At 42.1% G+C, this 19,953-nt stretch overlaps 1 protein-coding gene across 4 annotated transcripts in view; it reads left to right on the top strand.

The window, feature by feature from the left end:
- Positions 1 to 201: 201 nt before the first annotated feature.
- The window catches only part of ipo8 (importin 8), a 31,247-nt gene continuing 11,495 nt past the window's right edge, over positions 202 to 19,953 (top strand). Inside the window, exons 1-18 of one of the 4 annotated variants that reach the window (XM_037121893.1) lie at positions 202 to 652; positions 2,476 to 2,557; positions 3,055 to 3,211; positions 3,337 to 3,495; positions 3,916 to 4,072; positions 7,287 to 7,376; positions 7,800 to 7,894; positions 7,977 to 8,061; positions 8,171 to 8,305; positions 8,482 to 8,581; positions 8,837 to 8,913; positions 12,344 to 12,460; positions 13,439 to 13,528; positions 15,451 to 15,477; positions 15,675 to 15,840; positions 18,046 to 18,206; positions 18,846 to 18,971; positions 19,067 to 19,142. In XM_037121893.1, coding sequence (XP_036977788.1) covers positions 569 to 652; positions 2,476 to 2,557; positions 3,055 to 3,211; positions 3,337 to 3,495; positions 3,916 to 4,072; positions 7,287 to 7,376; positions 7,800 to 7,894; positions 7,977 to 8,061; positions 8,171 to 8,305; positions 8,482 to 8,581; positions 8,837 to 8,913; positions 12,344 to 12,460; positions 13,439 to 13,528; positions 15,451 to 15,477; positions 15,675 to 15,840; positions 18,046 to 18,206; positions 18,846 to 18,971; positions 19,067 to 19,142 — 1,984 coding nt within the window. In that variant the 5' untranslated portion in view covers positions 202 to 568. The remainder of the gene's footprint in view (positions 653 to 2,475; positions 2,558 to 3,054; positions 3,212 to 3,336; positions 3,496 to 3,915; positions 4,073 to 7,286; positions 7,377 to 7,799; positions 7,895 to 7,976; positions 8,062 to 8,170; positions 8,306 to 8,481; positions 8,582 to 8,836; positions 8,914 to 12,343; positions 12,461 to 13,438; positions 13,529 to 15,450; positions 15,478 to 15,674; positions 15,841 to 18,045; positions 18,207 to 18,845; positions 18,972 to 19,066; positions 19,143 to 19,953) is intronic. The other 3 variants (XM_037121894.1, XM_037121895.1, XM_037121896.1) reach the window with 3 other exon arrangements.

Below are 19,953 nucleotides of genomic sequence, written 5' to 3' on the forward strand. Positions count from 1 at the left end.
AAGAACATCTCATGATGATGAACTGAGTTTTGAGGGTACATTTTAATTTTCCTTTAGTTTTAAACATTTGGTGCCCCACAGATAAAAGTGGGAAAGGGCGGTTATAGCAGAGGCTGGTGCTGTGGCAATGACCGCGCCAGGACTGAGGGGGGCAGTAAAAGCCCCACCGTACCTCTGTGTCGACAGCGAAGAGGAGGGAAACCGTAAACCGTAAACCTGTTTACTTTGCTTTACGTCCACCGACTGTCGGTTGCCGGTAAAACGGGGCAGGGCCACCGTTCTTCGTCAAGCTAGCCTGAGTTTAACACGAGAAAAGGCGATTTGTGCGTCCGGAGTGAGCCCAGTCCCGCAGCTCCTCGCACACTGCTGATGAGTCTGCCTAGGATGACCGTTTTCTTTTGAACGTACTGACCGGAAGTTGTGTTGTAACTCTAGGAGGTTTTCCCCTGCTTCAGGCCACAGTCAATGCGGATCCATAACGCTTGGCTGAATATAAAGCAGAACCGTAAGCTAACGGTACATGTATGTGACACTTCAAACACTGAAGGAACCGTGAAAATAAACCAACATGGATCCTAACCGGATAATCCAGGCTCTGAAAGGGACTATCGACCCAAACCTGAGGATAGCAGCAGAGAATGAACTCAATCAGGTGGGTGAGCTAAAGTATTTGAGTGTTGTTGTTTTTTTTTTGTTTATTTGTGTGTGTGTTCCGGGGTAGGCGGCATCATTCTGGCCCAGAAATGATGCCGGTGTTCGTGGAGGAGGGGAGGCCGAGATTTTGGGATGTCGCACATCATCGGCTGGGTGATTCTTCTGCACCCTGTCTGTGAGTTTATATCAGGCCGATGATAAGCAGTTTGACTGAACATGTTCCGAGGCAGCTACGTCGAAGAACAAAAGGCGTCAGATGTAACAGCCATCATGAACCAGCAGGAAGTTTCTCATGTCAACACTAGAGTTCACAGAAACACTTCAGAGCTCTGCTGCTGCTGCTTCAGTCAATAACACATGATCAGTTCACTAGAAATAAGGCGATCAGGCCCCCTAAATAACTGTTTAATAAAAATATGAATGGTTTATAGGATAGTTTGGCTCAAGCTTAATACCCATTCAAGAGAACATTCGTCATTCAGAAACACATTTACCATTGCAGTCGAGTTTCTGCCTCATCAATCAGCTGGTGAATGAGTTATTCAAGTTGAAAATCTTTTTCTGATGTGCATTGTGTAATTTGTTGAGGGCTGGATTCACCGAAATTCAGAGTGAAACATTTAAATCACATGCTGATCCAACTTGGGTAAACATTATCACGGCAACTCATAAAGTGCCTCAGTGGTGTGTGTGGCACCCACGTGCCTGTATTTACTCCCGCTCCTGATGAGTCTGCAGATGGTGTCTGCTAACAAACCGTCAGTTTGATCAGGGCATCAGTGAGCTCCGGACATTGTGTCGCGGGACTTGATGGTGTCAGATGCACCGATCCTGTAGGTTTCAGTTGGGTTTAAGTCAAGGGAACAAAAGAGCCATTCAATGGCATCAGTGGCTTTGCATCCAGGAGCTGCTTATGCGCTCTGGCCACTGAATGGTAGTACCTGATAGCAGTCAGGGTACATGGTCTGTGTGACCCTTGAAGGATATGCCTGCCCAGAGTTTCACTGGCACACTGCAAAACCAGTCATGCTTGATGATATTACAGGCAGCATAATGTTCACCACTGACAGTTTGGTCAGGAGCATGCATATCATATAGGGTATGCTGGGGTCATTTTGTAGGGCCCTGTTCGTGGTCCTTAGAGTTGTGGAAATGTCTTGATTATGAGATGCATTGCAATGTGGACGTGGAAGATCATAGTATTTTTCTAAACAGACATCTCGGGGGACATGACAGTTCACATTTCAGATTACACCTTTATTGTGTACTGCCCTCAGCCTCAGTCCTAATTCTTCAGACATGTCATTGTTTTTCTGAAATGTTTTTTATTTATTTATTTTTATTTTTTTACCCTCAGGGCAGTAGTTTTTCATGATCCCTTACATATATTTCAGTATTTTGAAATCTTCTCAATTGCAGTTAATAAATGCTTGGACTGGGAGACAAAATCGTATGACAATGTTTTTGTCCAAATACTCCAATTTTTTTAGCAAAAAAATATTCAGCAAAATATCACACAATGATATTTCTGATTAATAATCATAAGTAATTTGGATATTATGACATACATGATATATAAATGAATAAATGTAAATATTAGAACAAATAGAACAGTCTGGTAAGTTCAGAAAAAAAAACATCACTTTACTGTAAAACAGCCAGTAAAAAACACGTATGCCAGATCACAATATAACCATATCCAAAATGTAAGATGATATATTGTCTCGTTTCATACAAAAAAAGATTTTTTTTCCCCCAGCCCTACATATATCCACCTGTCCTTTACTGGTTGTAACTTACCAAATATTCTCTGTGTTTTAGTCCTACAAGATCATCAACTTCGCTCCAACCCTGCTTCAAATCATCGTGTCTGAGCAGGTGGAGTTTCCTGTTCGACAGGCAGGTAAGACTTTAAAACATTACTGCTATTGTTTTATGGACTGTGGTTTGCATAACACTTGTTATTGTGTTTATATACCAGTGCTTTTTACACAGAGACTTCACATTATCGCCACAATGAAGGCTTACCTTTACATTGCCTGTGTTTGTTCACACTGCAGTGCTGCTGTACAAAAAGGGGCATGACGCATGATGACGTTGCCATCCGTGTGTTTTTTCTCAATGTGCTTTCCTCATAGTTTCCACCTGTTAATCTAAATATGTATCAGCCGACTCATTATGATTTGTAAATGAATGCAGGTTTAATGTGCTGTGATTAGAATCCTGATCCACTGTGCATTCTGGAAAATGATGAAGTTAAGGTTTTTGCTCAAAATTACATAATTATATAATCGTCATCAGTAATGATAGTGCATGTTTGCCTGTTTTCTGTGTGTATGTGTGTGTGTGTGTGTGTGTGTGTGTGTGTGTGTGTGTGTGTGTGTGTGTGTGTGTGTGTAGCGGCCATCTACTTGAAGAACATGGTCAGTCAGTACTGGCAGGACAGGGAGCCATCCCTGGGGGAGGTTGTCTTTCCCTTCAATATCCACGAGAATGACCGCCAGCAGATCAGAGACCACATTGTGGAGGGCATCATCCGCTGTCCAGAGTCCATACGGTACAGAGACTGGATGCACACATGCACACACAAATACACACAGCTTGATCCTGCACACACTGAGTGAACATAACGGGTAACTGACTGATACAATGTGTTTTTTTATGTTCTTGCTCTGTCTGTAGTGCCCAGCTGACCATGTGTCTGCGAGCCATCATCAAACATGACTTCCCTGGCCGCTGGACCGCCATAGTGGACAAGATCGGCATGTACCTGCAGTCTCAGAACAGTGGCAGCTGGTATGGCAGCCTGTTGGCTCTCTACCAGTTGGTCAAAACATATGAGTGAGTAACCTTTAAATGTTCCTCTGTTTCACTTCACTGCCCTGATCATCCCTCCTGGGGAGATAATAGCCCTCCCATCACAACTGCAGATTATCTTGGTGCCATTGTTAAGTATAGGTCAGAGGTCATCTTAATGTTAAGATGCTATTGGTAAACACCCAAATTTATACTTTCTAAAAGATTAGAGTTTATAGACCATATTCACCCAACGGCCATATAAACCAGGGCAATCTGACAAATTGATGTAATTTTACTGCTTCTCAATTGATCAGCAATTGAAAAGACAGCAATTGATAGACTCCTCGTGGCAGAAATTAGGGTGCTGGAAAGAAGCATAAACTCTGATTTTCTTCCAGCAGCTCTTATTACAATATATATTAAGATACTCATTTGTCTTTTTACTCTATTTTTGTACCACAGGTACAGGAAAGCAGATGAGAGGGAGCCGTTGCTGGCAGCAATGCAGATCTTCCTGCCGAGGATTCAACAGCTCATTGCCCAGTTACTGCCCGACTCCACTATCTTCTCTGTCCTCATCCAGAAACAAATCCTAAAGATCTTCCACGCTCTCGTACAGGTGCTTGTGTGTGTGTGTGTGTGTGTGTGTGTGTGTGTGTGTGTGTGTGTGTGTGTGTGTGTGTGTGTACTGGCTGCAGAAATGTATTCTACATTGCCTGGTCAAATAAGAAATTCACCACCTGGATTTAACTAAGCAAATAGGTAGAGCCTTCCACTGGATAATTACTACAGTAATAGTGAAATTAAGAGCATTTCCACACACACAATGGGAAGAGAAATCAAGGGATTGGGACTAAACAGTTGTGCAGCCCAAAGAAAAACACTAATCGAAAAAACAAGGCTTCAGATGTTAGGGAGCATAAAGATTGGACTTTAGAGCAATGATGAATGTGGTCTGTTGAGTCCAGATTTACCCTGTTCAAGAGTGATGGGTGCATCAAGGTTAGAAGAGAGGCAGATGAAGTGATGCACCCATCATGCCTAGTGCCTAAAGTATAAGCCTGTGAGGGTAGTGCTATGATCTGGGGTTGTTGCAGTTGGTCAGATCTTGGTTCTGCAGTAATGTGATCAGAAAGTGAGGTCAGCTCACTACCTGAATATACTGAATGACCAGGTTTTCAAGATTCAAGATTCAAGAAAACTTTATTTTTCCCGAGGGAAATTGTCGTGCAACAGTAGTAAAACAAAGTGAGAAAGAAATACAAAAGTAATAAATAATGGTAAAGTAATAAATAAACAAGTTACTAAGTACACAGAATGCAATCCAACAGTGAGCAGCATAAAACTGAAATAAAAAGCACACAATAAGATTGAATAAAGTGACAAGTGGTACAAAGTGAAAAAAATAGTAAATTTAGCAGCAGCATGAAATAGCAGCAATTTACTAAGTCCAGTGCACACTCAATAAGTGATGGAAGTGATAGGAATGATATTGATTTGATTTGGCTCAGGTGACAGTGTCTCCACTGTCCCTCCCGTGACCAGAGGTGGACGCATTAAACAGTCTGATGGCCTGAGGGAGAAAAGACTTCCTCATGCGCTCCGTGTTACATCGGGGTGGGATGAGTCTGCTGCTGAAGGTGCTGCTGTGTGAGTTTAGCACCTGATTGAGAGGGTGAATGTTGTTGTCCAGGATACCATGCAGTTTGCACAGCATCCTCCTCTCAGACACCACCACCAAAGAGTCCAGTTGGACCCCCAGGACGGAGCCAGCCTTCCTGATGATCCTACTGATCTTGTTGGCGTCTGCTGCCCTCAGCCTGCTGCCCCAGCACACAACCCCAAAAAAGATGGCACTGGCTACCACCGACTGGTAGAACATCCTCAGCATGATGTTGCAGACATTGAAGGACCTGAGTCTCCTCAGGAAATAGAGTCGGCTCTGGCCCTTCTTGTACACAGCCTCTGTGTTCTTGGCCCAGTCCAGTTTGTTATCCAGGTGGACTCCAAGGTATTTGTAATCCTGGACCACCTCAACAGTCACACCGTTGATGGAGACAGGTGTGTGTGCGGCTTTCCTCCTGCGGAAGTCCACCACCAGCTCCTTTGTCTTAGTGGTGTTAAGATGCAGATGGTTATCCTCACACCAATCGAAGGAGTCCACAATGCCCCTGTACTCCTCCTCCTTCTCCTCACTGATACAGCCAACAATTGCAGAGTCGTCCGAGAACTTCTGCAGGTGGCAGGTCTCAGAGCGGAACTGAAAGTCTGAGGTGTACAGGGTGAACAGAAATGGTGAGAGAACAGTTCCCTGTGGTGCCCCGGTGCTGCTGACCACAGTGTCAGACACACCGTCCTGCAGTCTGACATACTGTGGTCAACCTGTCAAATAGTCCGTGATCCAAGAAACCAGGTGAGGGTCCACCCGCATCGCCGTCAGTTTGCTCCCGAGCAGGGCAGGCCGGATGGTGTTGAACGCACTGGAGAAGTCAAAAAACATGATTCTCACAGTGCTTCCTGATCTGTCCAGATGGGTGCTGGCGCGGTGGAGCAGGAAGATGAAGGCGTCCTCCACCCCTAGTTTCTGCTGGTAGGCGAATTGAAGAGGGTCCAGTGACGAGCTGACCAGGGGCCAAAGAAGTGAGAGGATCAGCCTCTCCAGAGACTTCATCAGGTGGGACGTTAGTGCCACCGGTCTGTAGTCGTTGGGGGTGCTGGGACGCGTCTTCTTCGGTACCAGAACCAGGCAAGATGTCTTCCACAGCACAGGGACCCTCTGCAGACTCAGGCTCAGGTTGAAGATGTGCTGCAGGACTCCACTCAGCTGGGATGCACACGCTTTGAGGACCCTCAGGCTGACACCGTCGGGACCTGCTGCCTTGCCTGGGCGGAGTCTGCACAGCTCCTTCCTCACCTGCTCTGCAGTGAACGTCAGTGTGCCATGTGTGTTGGTGGGGGTGGGGGCCGGCCGTTTTATCATCAATGTATTTTTTTCTTCCTGCTGCTGAATCAACACAACCAATCAGAGTCAAGGGGAGTGTCTGAGAAGTATCAACCATGCTGGTGCATACACTGCTGGCAGTTCCCCTCTCTTGTGAAGTGCGACCTCAGCGGTGCACTCATACATTTTTTTCCACTGGTGGAGGAAGAAGTAAGAGTAAAAAGCTTGCAGTATTAAGGACAACCCTCCAATCTAGTAATTGCAGGGTTCCTGATGAGTTCCTTGCATGGCAGCCTCTGCCATCAGTGTATGAATGTGTGTTGGAATGGGAGAATCTGACAAGTGCTGTAAGATGATTTGAGTGGTCAGTAGACTCGAAAAGTGCTGTAGAAATGGAAGTCCATTTACCATAACACATTTTAGCTTGCTGCTGTCATTCAGGGCATGAAACAAAGCCGACAGATTTACATTCACCTGCAGAAAATATAATACTATAATGTGTAATGGAAGCCACGCGTTCATGACAGTCATTCCTTGAGATGCACTAGCCTGTGAGAGAACAGATAATAGTCCCCTCCTTCATATTATGGCTTTATACTGAGAGGCTAAGCACTGTCAATGTTGGTTCTTCAACATTGACAGTGCTCAGTCTGTCACACCAGGTGACAGATACACGCAGTGTGGTTTCTTTGTTAAGGCCCTGTCACGAATAAAGCCAGACTCTTCTGTGTCATTGACAGCAGAAACGGTGGAAGAAGTCAGTCACTTTTACATATTGCATGTCTGTATGTAGCTCTCCTGTGTAACTCTGATGATGATGATGATGATGATGATGATGACGATGACGATGATGACGATGACGACAGTACTGAATCTCATTGCCCTCTTGCAGTACTCACTGCCTCTTCAGTTGATCAACAACACAGTGATGACTCAGTGGATGGAAATCCTCCGAACCATAATGGACCGAGATGTCCCAGCTGTAAGACACACACAACACATGCACCAAACGCACACACTCACACACACACACACACACTAAGTCAATGTTGTCAAATTACAGTGTGAACTAATGATTTTTTTGTTTTTTTACCCATTTAACCTGAGTCTGGTGTATTAACCTTGTTTGGGCACTGGATGTGGCCTGATGCTGAAGATGTCGATTTTCATTTCCAATCATGATGCTATCATCTGTTGCCAATTAAACCGTTTAGGTGTAAATACTGAGTGTGACAGTGTATTTTATGTATTCTGTGTGCAACAAAGTGCAATCTTATTGGTATGTATGTAATTTGTGTTAGTGAGGGTCAACAACCAGGCAACAACACTGTGGACATCTGTTTTTCATCCACTTTTTCACTGGATTCACAAGCTTCAAAATCTCACCATGAAGTTTGTGTGTTAGGAGACGTTGGAGGTTGATGAGGATGACCGCCCTGAGCTGGCGTGGTGGAAGTGTAAGAAGTGGGCGTTGCGCATTATCACCAGACTGTTTGAACGGTGAGTCCAGAGCCACTCTCACATCACCAGACAACATATTGGTAGCTGGCAGCCATTATCATGGTTCTTCTCTGACTTTTAGTTATGGGAGCCCTGGCAATGTGACAAAGGAGTACTATGAGTTTGCAGACTTTTTCCTCAAAACATATGCAGTGGGCATACAACAGGTAATCATGTGAAAATGTTAGATTTTGCAGATGCCTGTTTATCTGTCGCTAAGGATTTCACAGATTTAGCTTCACTGTTGTCCTTGTGGGCACTGTGTTGTATGTCCAGGTCCTGCTGAAGGTGGTGGACCAGCACCGGCAGAAGCAGTACGTCACTCCTCGCGTCCTGCAGCAGTGCATCAACTACCTCAACCAGGGCCTGTCACACTCACTGACCTGGAAACAGATGAAGCCACACATGCAGGTAGGACAGGCATGGATTAAACTGATGCAGAGTGAATGTATTGATGGGTAGTTGTTCTTTAGTCCGTCATAGGTCAAATTTGACTAATCTTCACAGTGCATTTTATGTAGGTTGGAACCCAAAGAGAATTGTGCAAAGTTCCATGATTGCTAATGTTCAGTCTTCATCTCTTACAGGCCATATGCCAGGACGTCATCTTCCCTCTCATGTGTTACAAAGACGAGGATGAGAAGCTCTGGCAGGAAGACCCCTATGAGTACATCCGCATGAAGTTCAGTGAGTACTCGAACAGCCCAGTGTGAAATTCTATCCTTAAAAATCTCTTTAGCATGTCATTGTGTTTAAAAACCCCAGTTTGTGTTATATACAAGCTAACAGAAAGTGAAAAGGCTTTTATTATGAAGTTGTGACCTTCTAGCTGCATCACTTCCATGATATTCATTGGTGGAAGAAGGAAGCCCCTCATGTTTTACAATGTGTTGTTTGATCCCATTCTTTGTGTGAGTCAGTGTTTGCTTGTCTCTGTTGCAGACCTGTATGATGACCATGCCCTACCAGCCACTGCTGCCCAGAGCCTCCTGTGTAAAGCTGCCCGCAAGAGGAAAGAGGTAATAAGGAGCATTTTAGAATAGGCCCAGAGGAACTGGGTATATTAACTCAATAAAATCAGCTTGTGGGTACTAATTATTTACCTGTTTAAGAGGCTAAGAATGTTATGATTTTACTTACAAAGTACAGCAAAGAATTTACCTTTTTTTTTTACATTTCATGCACATTCTTCTATATTTTAATTTTCTTCTATATTTTTATTTATATGCAAACAATGGACATAGTTATGGATGCCATGAACCTGCAGAATCAGACCTCTTTTAGCTCATTGTTTAGTTGTTTTTTTTTCACCTGCAAACAACCTGTGACCATCAGAAGCATTTAGAATTGTTTTCCAACAAATCTGTGATAAACCCACATTATGCCAAGCTCCTACCAAAGATGCTAAGTTGAACAGTAAAACAACACATCCAGCTGGTGAACCTCTTGGAGCATTTGGCAGCTAATGAGACTGATATGTTTGTCAGTAAATATATATATATATATATATATATATATATATATATATATATATATATATATATATATATATATATATATATATATATATATATATATATATATATATATATATATATATATATATATATATATGTGTGTGTGTATATACAGTCGTCCTCAAAATTATTCATACCCTTGCTGATTCTTGTGATTTTTTCATTTAGTGATGAAATAAATGCTTGTTTTCAAATTTGTGTTTTAGCTTCATGTGACCAACAATTGAAAGAATGACAACAATATAAAATAATTTCAAAAAATCATTTCTGGGGTATTTTATTAACGGAGTCCAAAAAAAATGCCATGTTCAAAATTATTCATACCCTAGTCCATCGTCTTTATTTAATAGTCAATGGCATAGCCTTTATTCTTTATGACTGCTTCCAGACGATTCTTGTACGTGTCCACAAGCTTCTTGCACGTCTCCTGTGGGATGTTGGCCCACTCTTCCTTGGCGAATGCCTCAAGCTGGGTCAGGTTGGTTGGTTTCCTCGCCATCACTCTGGTCTTCAAGTGATGCCACAAATTCTCAATTGGATTGAGGTCAGGACTTTGACTTGGCCATTCCAGGACACTGATGTCATTGTCCTTGAACCATTTCTTGACTACCTTGGCGGTGTGTTTAGGATCATTGTCTTGCTGGTACATCCAGTTTTGGCCAAGCTTGAGTTTTTCAGCAGATTCCTTGACATTTTCATCAAGTATCCTGATATAATCCTCCTTTTTCATGATACCTTGGACCTTGACGAGATTGCCTGTGCCACTGGAAGAGAAACATCCCCACAGCATTATGCTTCCACCACCATACTTGACAGTGGGCACAGTGTTCTTTGGTCTATAGGCTTCTCCTTTCTTCCTCCAGACATACTGGGTATCCATATGGCCAAATAACTCCAGTTTTGTCTCATCAGACCACAGGATGGTTGACCAAAAGCTGGGATCTTGCTTCAGATGACCTCTACAAAAGGCCAGGCGAGCTACCAGATGTTTTTTCCTGAGCAGCGGCGTCTTCCGAGGTTTACGTCCATGGAGACCTCCTCTGTGCAAAACTCGCTCAATGGTGGACCGTGACACCTTTGTCCCTGTCTGCTCAAGGGTTTGAATTAGGGCCTTGGTTGTGGTCCGTGGGTTGGTGTTGACCTCTCGGCAGATTCTCCTGGCAAGTTTGGGGGACACCTTACACTTTCGGCCACGCCCACTGAGGTTTTTGACAGTGTTGAACCTCTTGTGCTTGTTGATGATGCTCTGGACGGTTGAGACAGGGACACCATACTGCTTGGAAATGGCCTTGTAACCCTTTCCTTCACTGTGGGCCTGCACAAGATGCTGACGCAGGTCCTCACTGAGCTCCTTCTTCTTTACCATGATGACCAGAGATTAACAATGACCTGAACACTTTCCCACTATTTATACTCTTCTGGAAAGATGCTATTTTTTTAACCTTGTTTAACATTTGGTCAACAAAAAAGGTATTCATTCCAATGAGACATCATGAAATAACTTTGGGACAAAGATGAACACATTTGGGACATTTTTGTTGAGATATTGCCAGGGGTATGAATAATTTTGAACATGGCATTTTTTGGTAATCCGACAATAAAATACCCATGAATTTAAGAGTTTCTTGAATTGTGTATTGTTGTCGTTCTTTCACTTGTTGGTCACATATAATTCATAAACAAACGTGACAAAAATGCATTAGTTTCATCGCAAAAATAAAAAAATCACAAAATTAACAAGGGTATGAATAATTTTGAGGACGACTGTATATGTATATATATGTATATATGTGTATATATATGTATGTATATATATATATATATATATATATATATATATATATATATATATATATATATATATATATATATATATATATATATATATATATACACACATACATATACATATATATATATATATATATATATATATATATATATATATATATATATATATATATATATATATATATATATGTATATATATATATATATATGTATATATATGTATATATATATATATATATGTATATATATATGTATATATATATATATATATGTATATATATGTATATATATATATATATATATATGTATATGTGTGTATATATATATATATATATATATATATATATATATATATATATATATGTATATGTGTGTGTGTGTGTGTGTGTATATATATGTGTGTGTGTGTGTGTGTGTGTGTATATATATGTGTGTGTGTGTGTGTGTGTGTGTATATATATGTGTGTGTGTGTGTGTGTGTGTGTATATATATGTGTGTGTGTGTATATATATATGTGTGTATATATATATATATGTCTAACTAATGTCTAATTACTCAGGGGTTAAAAAGACTGCAACTGGGCTGCAAGACTCTTCTGTCACACACAGTCCTGGGAGCACATCACACCAACTCTTCAACTACTGTGCTGGCTTCCAGTTTTATTTTGTAGAATGTTTAAACTTCTCTTTTTTGTCATTGAGTCTTTTAAATGGGTTGGCATCTCAGTGCCTGTCCAGTCTCTTTTCTTCCTGTTCCCTAACTCACTGACACTGTGCCTCCAATGCCCATCTCCTTTCAGTTCCTCCCTCCAGACTTTGCACCATGTGTGACAGATCCTTCAGTGTGGCTGAACCCAGTCTCTGGAATGCACTCCCTTAGGGGCTGTTGTTTCCTTCTTGCCTCCCCTCACCATGGTGGAGTGCAAGTTGTTACGGATGATTATTGTTCAGAAAACTCATTGTCTTATTGTAACAAAATATCGGTATACATCCATACAGTACAGCTGAAATACAAGTTGAGGTATTCGGTCTGAAGTATGGTGATATTTGATTTGTCACACATCCCTAGCATTTATGAAACGGTTTGATGGAGATTAATACAGCCTCAAAAATGTTACCTTTGTACTATCCCCTTTGGCAGGTTCTTCCTCAGATGATGGAGTTCTGTCACCAGATACTGATGGACCCCTCTGCTGACCCCCGTAGGAAGGATGGGGCCCTGCACTGTATCGGAGCTTTGTCTGAGCTCCTGCTGAAGGTACATACATCCACAGACACCTGCAGGCATGAAAATCACTAACCTAACGTCCACTAACGTTTTGAAACAAAAATATGTTACCTATGTGAATCATGTAGATCTGATGTGAATTTTTTATTTTTTTTGTGGGGGGGGGGGGGGGGGGGTATGGACATGACATAGAGGTATACCAAACCAGAGAATAAACTGGTAAAATGTGCGCACCTAAGGAGAGCCTTGAATTCAATAAAAACAACTTTTCTAAAATCCCTACAACTCATTTTCAATTTCCATCTAGCAGATGTGTTCAGGAAGATCAGTAAGCACGTTGCATTCAGAAAGATGAAGAATTTGTCTTCAAAGTAAGAGCTTTACATTGCACCCCATTGGAGTTCAGAACTGGGCTGTTAGTGGGGGGCTTTTAATTTGAAAGTAGCAACGCTTCGTAGCTTGCTGCTATAACAAGAAGCGGACAACAAAGACAGCTACAGAGACCGAGGAGACGCTGCATCTCCTGGATGTCAGCTCTGTTCAGTTGCTCATCTTGACGTCCACGGATGAAGTGATGGACTGACTGCTGTGATCAGCTGTTTCCTGGTTTTAAAACTCCCCGGCTGTGGGTCGCACAACTGTGCAGGTCATCGACACCTCCGCCCATCTCACGCAGTGGCAGACACATGGACGGCTCGGATTTAGATAACGTTAGCAATGGAGGTGGAAAAAAGCGTACCCTCCGAGGCAGCAAATTGGTGGACCAAAACAGACCCCCAATATACTGCCCTCGGTCTAAATCCGCGGACCTAGCCACAAAAAGGACGGTCGTATCATTCTTCCCTTTTTCACCCCTGACCTGTTTTCATGTCTGCACCTAAGTGTGTGCGTATCCTGTAGAACAGCAATCCAATGGAGCCTTTAAAGTCAATTTAATCCTCCTACTGCCCCTCATGTATTTTAATCATTGCTGTACTGTGCTGTGTGTATCTGTGTCTCGTCCTACAGAAACGGATGTACAGAGACCAGATGGAGCTAATGCTGCAAAATTACGTCTTCCCCCTGCTCAACTCTCCTATGGGTTACTTGCGAGCCAGGGTGAGAGAACCTTCCCATCCCTCCTTCACTGGGCTGATCTGTTTGTTTTCTTTGTTCTCTTTCATAGTATGTCACACAGACACATCAGTGCTTTGGAAAAGCCTATAGACCCAGTAAGTGTGTATACTACACAATCTTAGAGAGTTACCAATTATGATTTCTCTGCTGGTGCTTGGGTGTAGGTCAGTGTAAATGTGCCAGGGTGAGGTTATTTTTCTCACTCTGGACCCTTTGATGCTGATAGTAATTTTACAACCAGTAGTTATGCTGTGCGGTGATTATAAATGTTATACCCCTTTCATCTCAAAGTACCATTCTAGAAAAGTCTGCCCTGTCCCCAGACTTGCCCACAACACGCAAAAGTTATATAACGTAGACATATTTTTTTTTATTATATGTCAGCTATGATATGATGCACCATAGACATACATGAATACATGAATGAATTTTGTTTAATAACTGTAACTAATTCTCATATTTCTCTTTGTAATCAAAAGGGAGTCAGTGCTGTGATTGGTTTTTATCTTTCTGTTTTGTTGGAGCTGGTTTGACCTTTACTAGGATTAGATGGGGTTTGTGTGAATTGTTGAAGTTTGACCTGAAACCATCATGGACAAGTTTTTTATTGATCATTATGAAGTAAATGTTGACTGCACAATGACATGGCTATAGAACAATGAAACCTTTTGCATTCAGATTGGTTCCCTATAAACTCTGCTTTCACAGTGCAGTTTTTCTCGCCACTGTTTGCCTGTTTACACTTTAATGAAGAGAGACATGAGAATGACTGACAATGAGATGAGAACACTCCACCCCAAAATCAATAATACATCTTTTTCATCTAATTTGTACTTTTAGTCGTACTAGTTTGTAGTGTACTTTTTGGTACTTGGAGCACCACACGTCGAGTGCCATGAAGTTCCATTATATTTGACAAAAGGCATACATCACTAATGCCGATATTTACAAACCTCAGCAACTCACAGCAAACAACCAAGGTGGATCACTACAGGTGAACTATCCTTTCATCATCTGCTTTGGCACTTGTACCTACAAAACATGAACTTAAGACTCAAATTGCAGCTGCTCATAACGACAGCTGACAACTCAAAATCAACGCTTCAAATCCGTTCAGGGCTGTCTTTTCAAGTGACATTACTACTGCTTTCAACTCCTTTAAAAGCATCCTGCTCTGTGTAATTAAAGACAGGTAACATGGGGAGAGAGGTGTGTGATGTGCAACAAAAGCCTCCTGTCCTGTGGTTAATGTGATATACAATACAACGAGCACATGAGCACACATATATTAGCTTAAGAAAATAGTTCTTGTTACTTAGTATCATCTTGTTTTGAGGGATTTGAATAAACTTTCTTAAATCTTGTTTGAGAAAGGAGACGCTTGCAGGTATTGAGATGTCCAAAGTATTAAAGGTTGACCATAATGAAATTGGACATACTGATGTAATGTAATGTAATGTAATCTAATGTAGTCTAATATAATGTTTGATACATTGGGAACAGAAAGCACTTGAGAAGAGAGTTGTGATTCTTAGCCAGGTACTTTCCATATACAGGTAGACTTTTCACTTGTGTCACTTGAAATAGTACTGTTTTCTCAGTAGATGGCGCCATGTTGCTACTGAAGATATTACTATAGAACTGTCACAGTAGAGCAAACATATGGTCTTAATGTCCACCTTCACGAGTGTGGCTTAATTCTGTGACAGTAAGGGTGCCAACATGAGCCTTTGGTGCACAGCCTTGGGGAGCATTTTTCTACTGCAAGCCAAACATTTGGATACATGCAGAATTTTGTTTGCTTTGCATCCGTTATTTTCTCTCTGATACAGTTGTAGTCCTTTTTGGAATGAAAGGACTGTTTCTTACAGCTTTAACTTTTCCACTGGCTCTCCTCCCTACAGTCCTGTTGGGTGGTCCATTCAGTTAATGTGAGTCTGTGTTTTAATCTCCTCATCATTACAAATGTATTGTAATCAACCCTGACACGCCTGGCGGGGCAGCACTGAAAGCAGCAGCGGTGGTTTCAGAGATGAAAAATCACTGTGGATGAAGTGAGATGAGTCATATCTGGGTGTTGTACTGATTGCTGCTTCAACATGTATCTGCTTCTGTTGTGTTTTGGCAGTCGTGCTGGGTGCTCCACTGTTTCAGCCCACTGCGTTTCCATGATGAGCTGGTGCTGAGGAACGCTGTTGAGTTGGTCAAACAGGACTTAATCGAGGACAAAGAGATGCCTGTCAAGGTAGAAGCCGCCATCGCTCTGCAGACACTGGTCAGCAACCAGGAACAAGGTCTGTGAAGATGTTGATGAAGGCTCTCAGTCATTCAGGTCATGGTAATTATAAGTGCTATACCGTAGGCAGCTGGATATGTTTCAGTTTTGTGAAGATGTTTCACCTCTCACCTGAGTGTCTTCTTCAGTTCTAACTAAGGGAGTTGCAGGCTTTTAAACTCTGCGAGGGAGTGTCAGTTCGAGCTCTGAGTTTTAAGGTCATCGGGCCACTTGTGGGTCGTTGAGTTAACAGGCCTTCATCTGGGTTGCTAGGGCTACGTGAGCCCAGGTATAAATGGTTGTCTGTGCTGTCTGTGGAGGGAACTCAGTACTGCATTGTAGGTGGGTGATAAGTAATGTCATAGGCCACCTCCTTGGTTCAGAGAAGGCTGATTCAGTTTGATTGACATAGATGGATTATTTTACTCCTCTTTCAAACCATCTTCTCATGCAAAAATCTTTACGTTGTTGTCCTCAAAGGAGTGATTTGTCTCCTTCAGATGTAAGTGGACAGCAACATCTTGGCCTGAGGAGTTGCTCTCCTGTGTTGTGCTATTTGCCACTATGGAGAGTTATTTTGTCTCCCTAGTGTACAAATCTGTGCAGTCCTGCTACATTGAACAGTATAAACTATATTCTATTGATGCCTGGGTGTTTTGTCCTTTTGATGAACAACTTTCCACCACAGTGTGTTGGTAGGTTTGAAATGAACTGGGATACGATGTTTATTGAAGATCCTCCTGAATTTTTAGATGTTCCCACAATGGATTCCATTTTCTTGTCTCCACCTCTCTGTCGGCTCTGGATCTTTGAGATGTTTTGACAAAGGTCCACTTTGGGAAGCAATAGGTTTTTAGTTTTTCCCTGATGTGCCTCTGTTCCTTCTCCTTCCCCCTTATTTTGTGTTGGCACGGTCTCAGCCCAATGCTTTTAAGGTTCTGATGACCCCCAGCTTGTTCCAGTGGGTGGTGAGTGTTGAACAGCAAGTACTGATCTGTGTGTTTGAGATTTCTGAACACCTCAGTGTTGAGGGTTCTGTCTTCTTCAGTGTGTACTGCACAGTCCAAGAAGGTCAGACTGTCTCCTCTGACATCTTCCCATGTGAACTTGATGTTAATGTCCGCATCATGTATATGTTCTGTATGTTCTGTCAAGGCTTTTACTTCCTGTTTCCTGATTTTGACCCAGGTGTCGTACACATACCTGAACCAGTGGCTAGGAGCAGCTCCTGTGAGGTAATCAAGGCTCTACATTCAGATTGCAGAGGCTGGCCACTATTGGGTCACCGGTGAGCTCATGGCACAGCCGTGCTTCTGTCTGTAGAAACCTTCACTGTACTGGAAGGTGGTCATCAGACAGAGGTCAAGTAGCTCAGTCAGTAGAGACACTCCAAGTCCAGCTACAGACCACAATATGGAAGTGGACTGGTAGCTGAAGAGTTGCCAATCCACTTCCTAGGTTACTGCCGAGGTGCGCTTGAGCAAGGCACCATTCTGTATACTCAGAATGTGCAGCTAGTGATGGGTTAAATGCAGAGGACAAATTTTGGGTATGTTTACATGTCTGACAAAGATTCTTCTTCTTATGGAGTCTGGGATGAAGGTGGTTCTGCTGGACAGAGTGCTGCCTGTAGCCAGTGTTTCTTCGACATCTTAATTACTTGGTGGAGTGGGAATGCATGTAAATAGTGATGTGACATCATAAGAAGTTAAGAGCAGAGTCTTTATTAAAGTCAACGATGCACAGGTGTTTAAAAGAGGAGTAAAAGGATCCGTATATTTCAAACTGGAAAGATCGTCTTTGAACAGAGGAGGTGGCCTACAACATCACTGATCACCCACCTACAATGCTGTTTTGAGTTCCCTCCACAGACAACATAACAACCATTCACACCTATGCTCACCTAGCCCTAGCAACCCACATGAAGGCCGGCTAATTCAGCAACCCACAAGTGGCACAAATGAGAAACTCAGAGCTCACATGGGCTCTGTAAGGACACTACCACAGAGTTTAAAAGCCTGCAGTTCCCCTCCAGTTAGTTAAAACTGAAGTAGCCTCTTGGATGAGAGGTGAAACATCTTCAAGAAACTGAAACATGTTCAGTTGCCTACAGCACTTAGAAGGTCTGTGAAGGGATGTGGATGTTACTATTCAATCTTTTAACGTTTAAAGTAGGTTTTATACACACATATGCTTTTCGTTTCTTTCTGTGTATTGTGTGTAGCCAAGCTGTACATCAGGCCCTACATCCGTCCGATCATGCAGGAGCTGCTGCATGTGGTGAAAGAGACGGAGAACGATGACCTGACAAACGTCATTCAAAAGATGATCTGCGAGTACAACCAGGAGGTGGCCGCCATTGCTGTGGACATGACCCAGAACCTGGTATGGACACAACACATATCTTATCAATTCATGTGTGACAAAGCCTTAAAGGTCTCTCATGTTATGCTCGTTTTCAGGTTTATACATTTATTTTGGGTGTTGGCTTGAAATTGTTGACAAGTTTTAAACCTCTGAAAACAGATTATGTATCTCACACTGTCCATAGCTGTAGCACCTCGGTTCACCCTCTATCTGAATGCTTCGTTTTAATGCCTGTCGCTTTTTTTATATATATATATATATATATATATACACGGGTATATATATATATACACGTATATATATATATATATCTATATATATATAAACACACACACAAATATATATATATATATATATATATATATATATACACATATATATATATACATACACATATATATATATATATATACACATATATATATATATACATACACATATATATATACACATATATATATATATGTGTGTGTATATATATATGTATTTGTATATATATGTATATATATATGTATATGTATATATACATACAATACAACACCTTGCTCTGCTAAAAAAAAAAAGAGTGTAAATCTTGCTTTCTCACTTTACACAATGTATAATATTAACCTAAAATGTGTGTGTGGTGTGTGTGTGTCTATGTCTGTGTGTGTGCAGGCAGAGATCTTCACCAGGGTCCTTCAGAGTGAGGAGTACGAAGAGAACGAAGACAAGACTGTTATGGCCTTGGGCATCCTCAGTACCATCGACACCATCCTCACTGTCATGGAAGACCACAAAGAGGTCTCTGACTTTCTCTCACCCACACACACACACACACACACACACACAGAAAATCCTTGAACATGCATTCATCGTGTCCTCATTCTCACTCTTAGATCACTCAGCAGCTGGAGGAGATCTGTTTACAGGTGATTGGCCTGGTCTTGCAGAAGCCCATCATAGGTATGGCAGGTGTGTGTGCGCGGGCAGTCCATTGTTTTTACATGAACACTTTCACACAAAGACACACAGACAGTCTTGCCACACTTAATCCTAAAAATGTGGAATTATCTTGCTGACCCACACAGTGTGAAGACATATGGTTATTTTTGTTTCCTTTCCTCAGAGAGCAAAGAGCCCTCGTGTCAATTTTGTCTAACTGATCCAGTTCATATCACAAACTGCAGAAAATCAGGTTGTAGAGGGTTGCTGTGATTCTGTAATGTTTCTTTAATGTTCTGTAAGGTTTTTCCTGCATTGACGTTTTCAAAAATATACGAATATACAAACAAAGCAATTTTTTCAGGGAAGATAGCTCCCTGACAGCCTGGTGTATGAGGCTGTTGCTCAGTCTGGTGTAGGAGGCACAGAGGCGCTGCTCGCCCTCTACAGCAGAACCACTGATGGTCAGTCGGGGGTGTTGGGTGTGTGCTTTCTGGAAATCAGTGGATCTTTGGAATCTTTGTCACAGTATTTTTTCCTCATAAGTTCCCAAGACAGTTAGGGTTACAGCGTTACTGATTTAGGTCATGTAACGTTGCTTTGTGGGACATTTCTCTTTATTTTGTTGAGTGAAGGACCTGTGCAGTTATCAGACTGTCAGATCGACATGCCCCAGCTCCATGCTGGCGGCTTATCCATTCACACTGGTTCGGTTCGCCAATACTGCGCCTCTGATAATAGCTTCAGAGGGGGATCAGCGCCAGAGCAAAATTTCACCACTCACCACCTCTGAGACTTTCACAAAGGATTCCCGCACTCCAAGGGCAGTGTGAATCTGGCT

The sequence above is a fragment of the Acanthopagrus latus genome, chromosome 14 (genome assembly GCF_904848185.1).
Source record: "Acanthopagrus latus isolate v.2019 chromosome 14, fAcaLat1.1, whole genome shotgun sequence".
In the NCBI taxonomy this organism is placed as follows: domain Eukaryota; kingdom Metazoa; phylum Chordata; class Actinopteri; order Spariformes; family Sparidae; genus Acanthopagrus; species Acanthopagrus latus.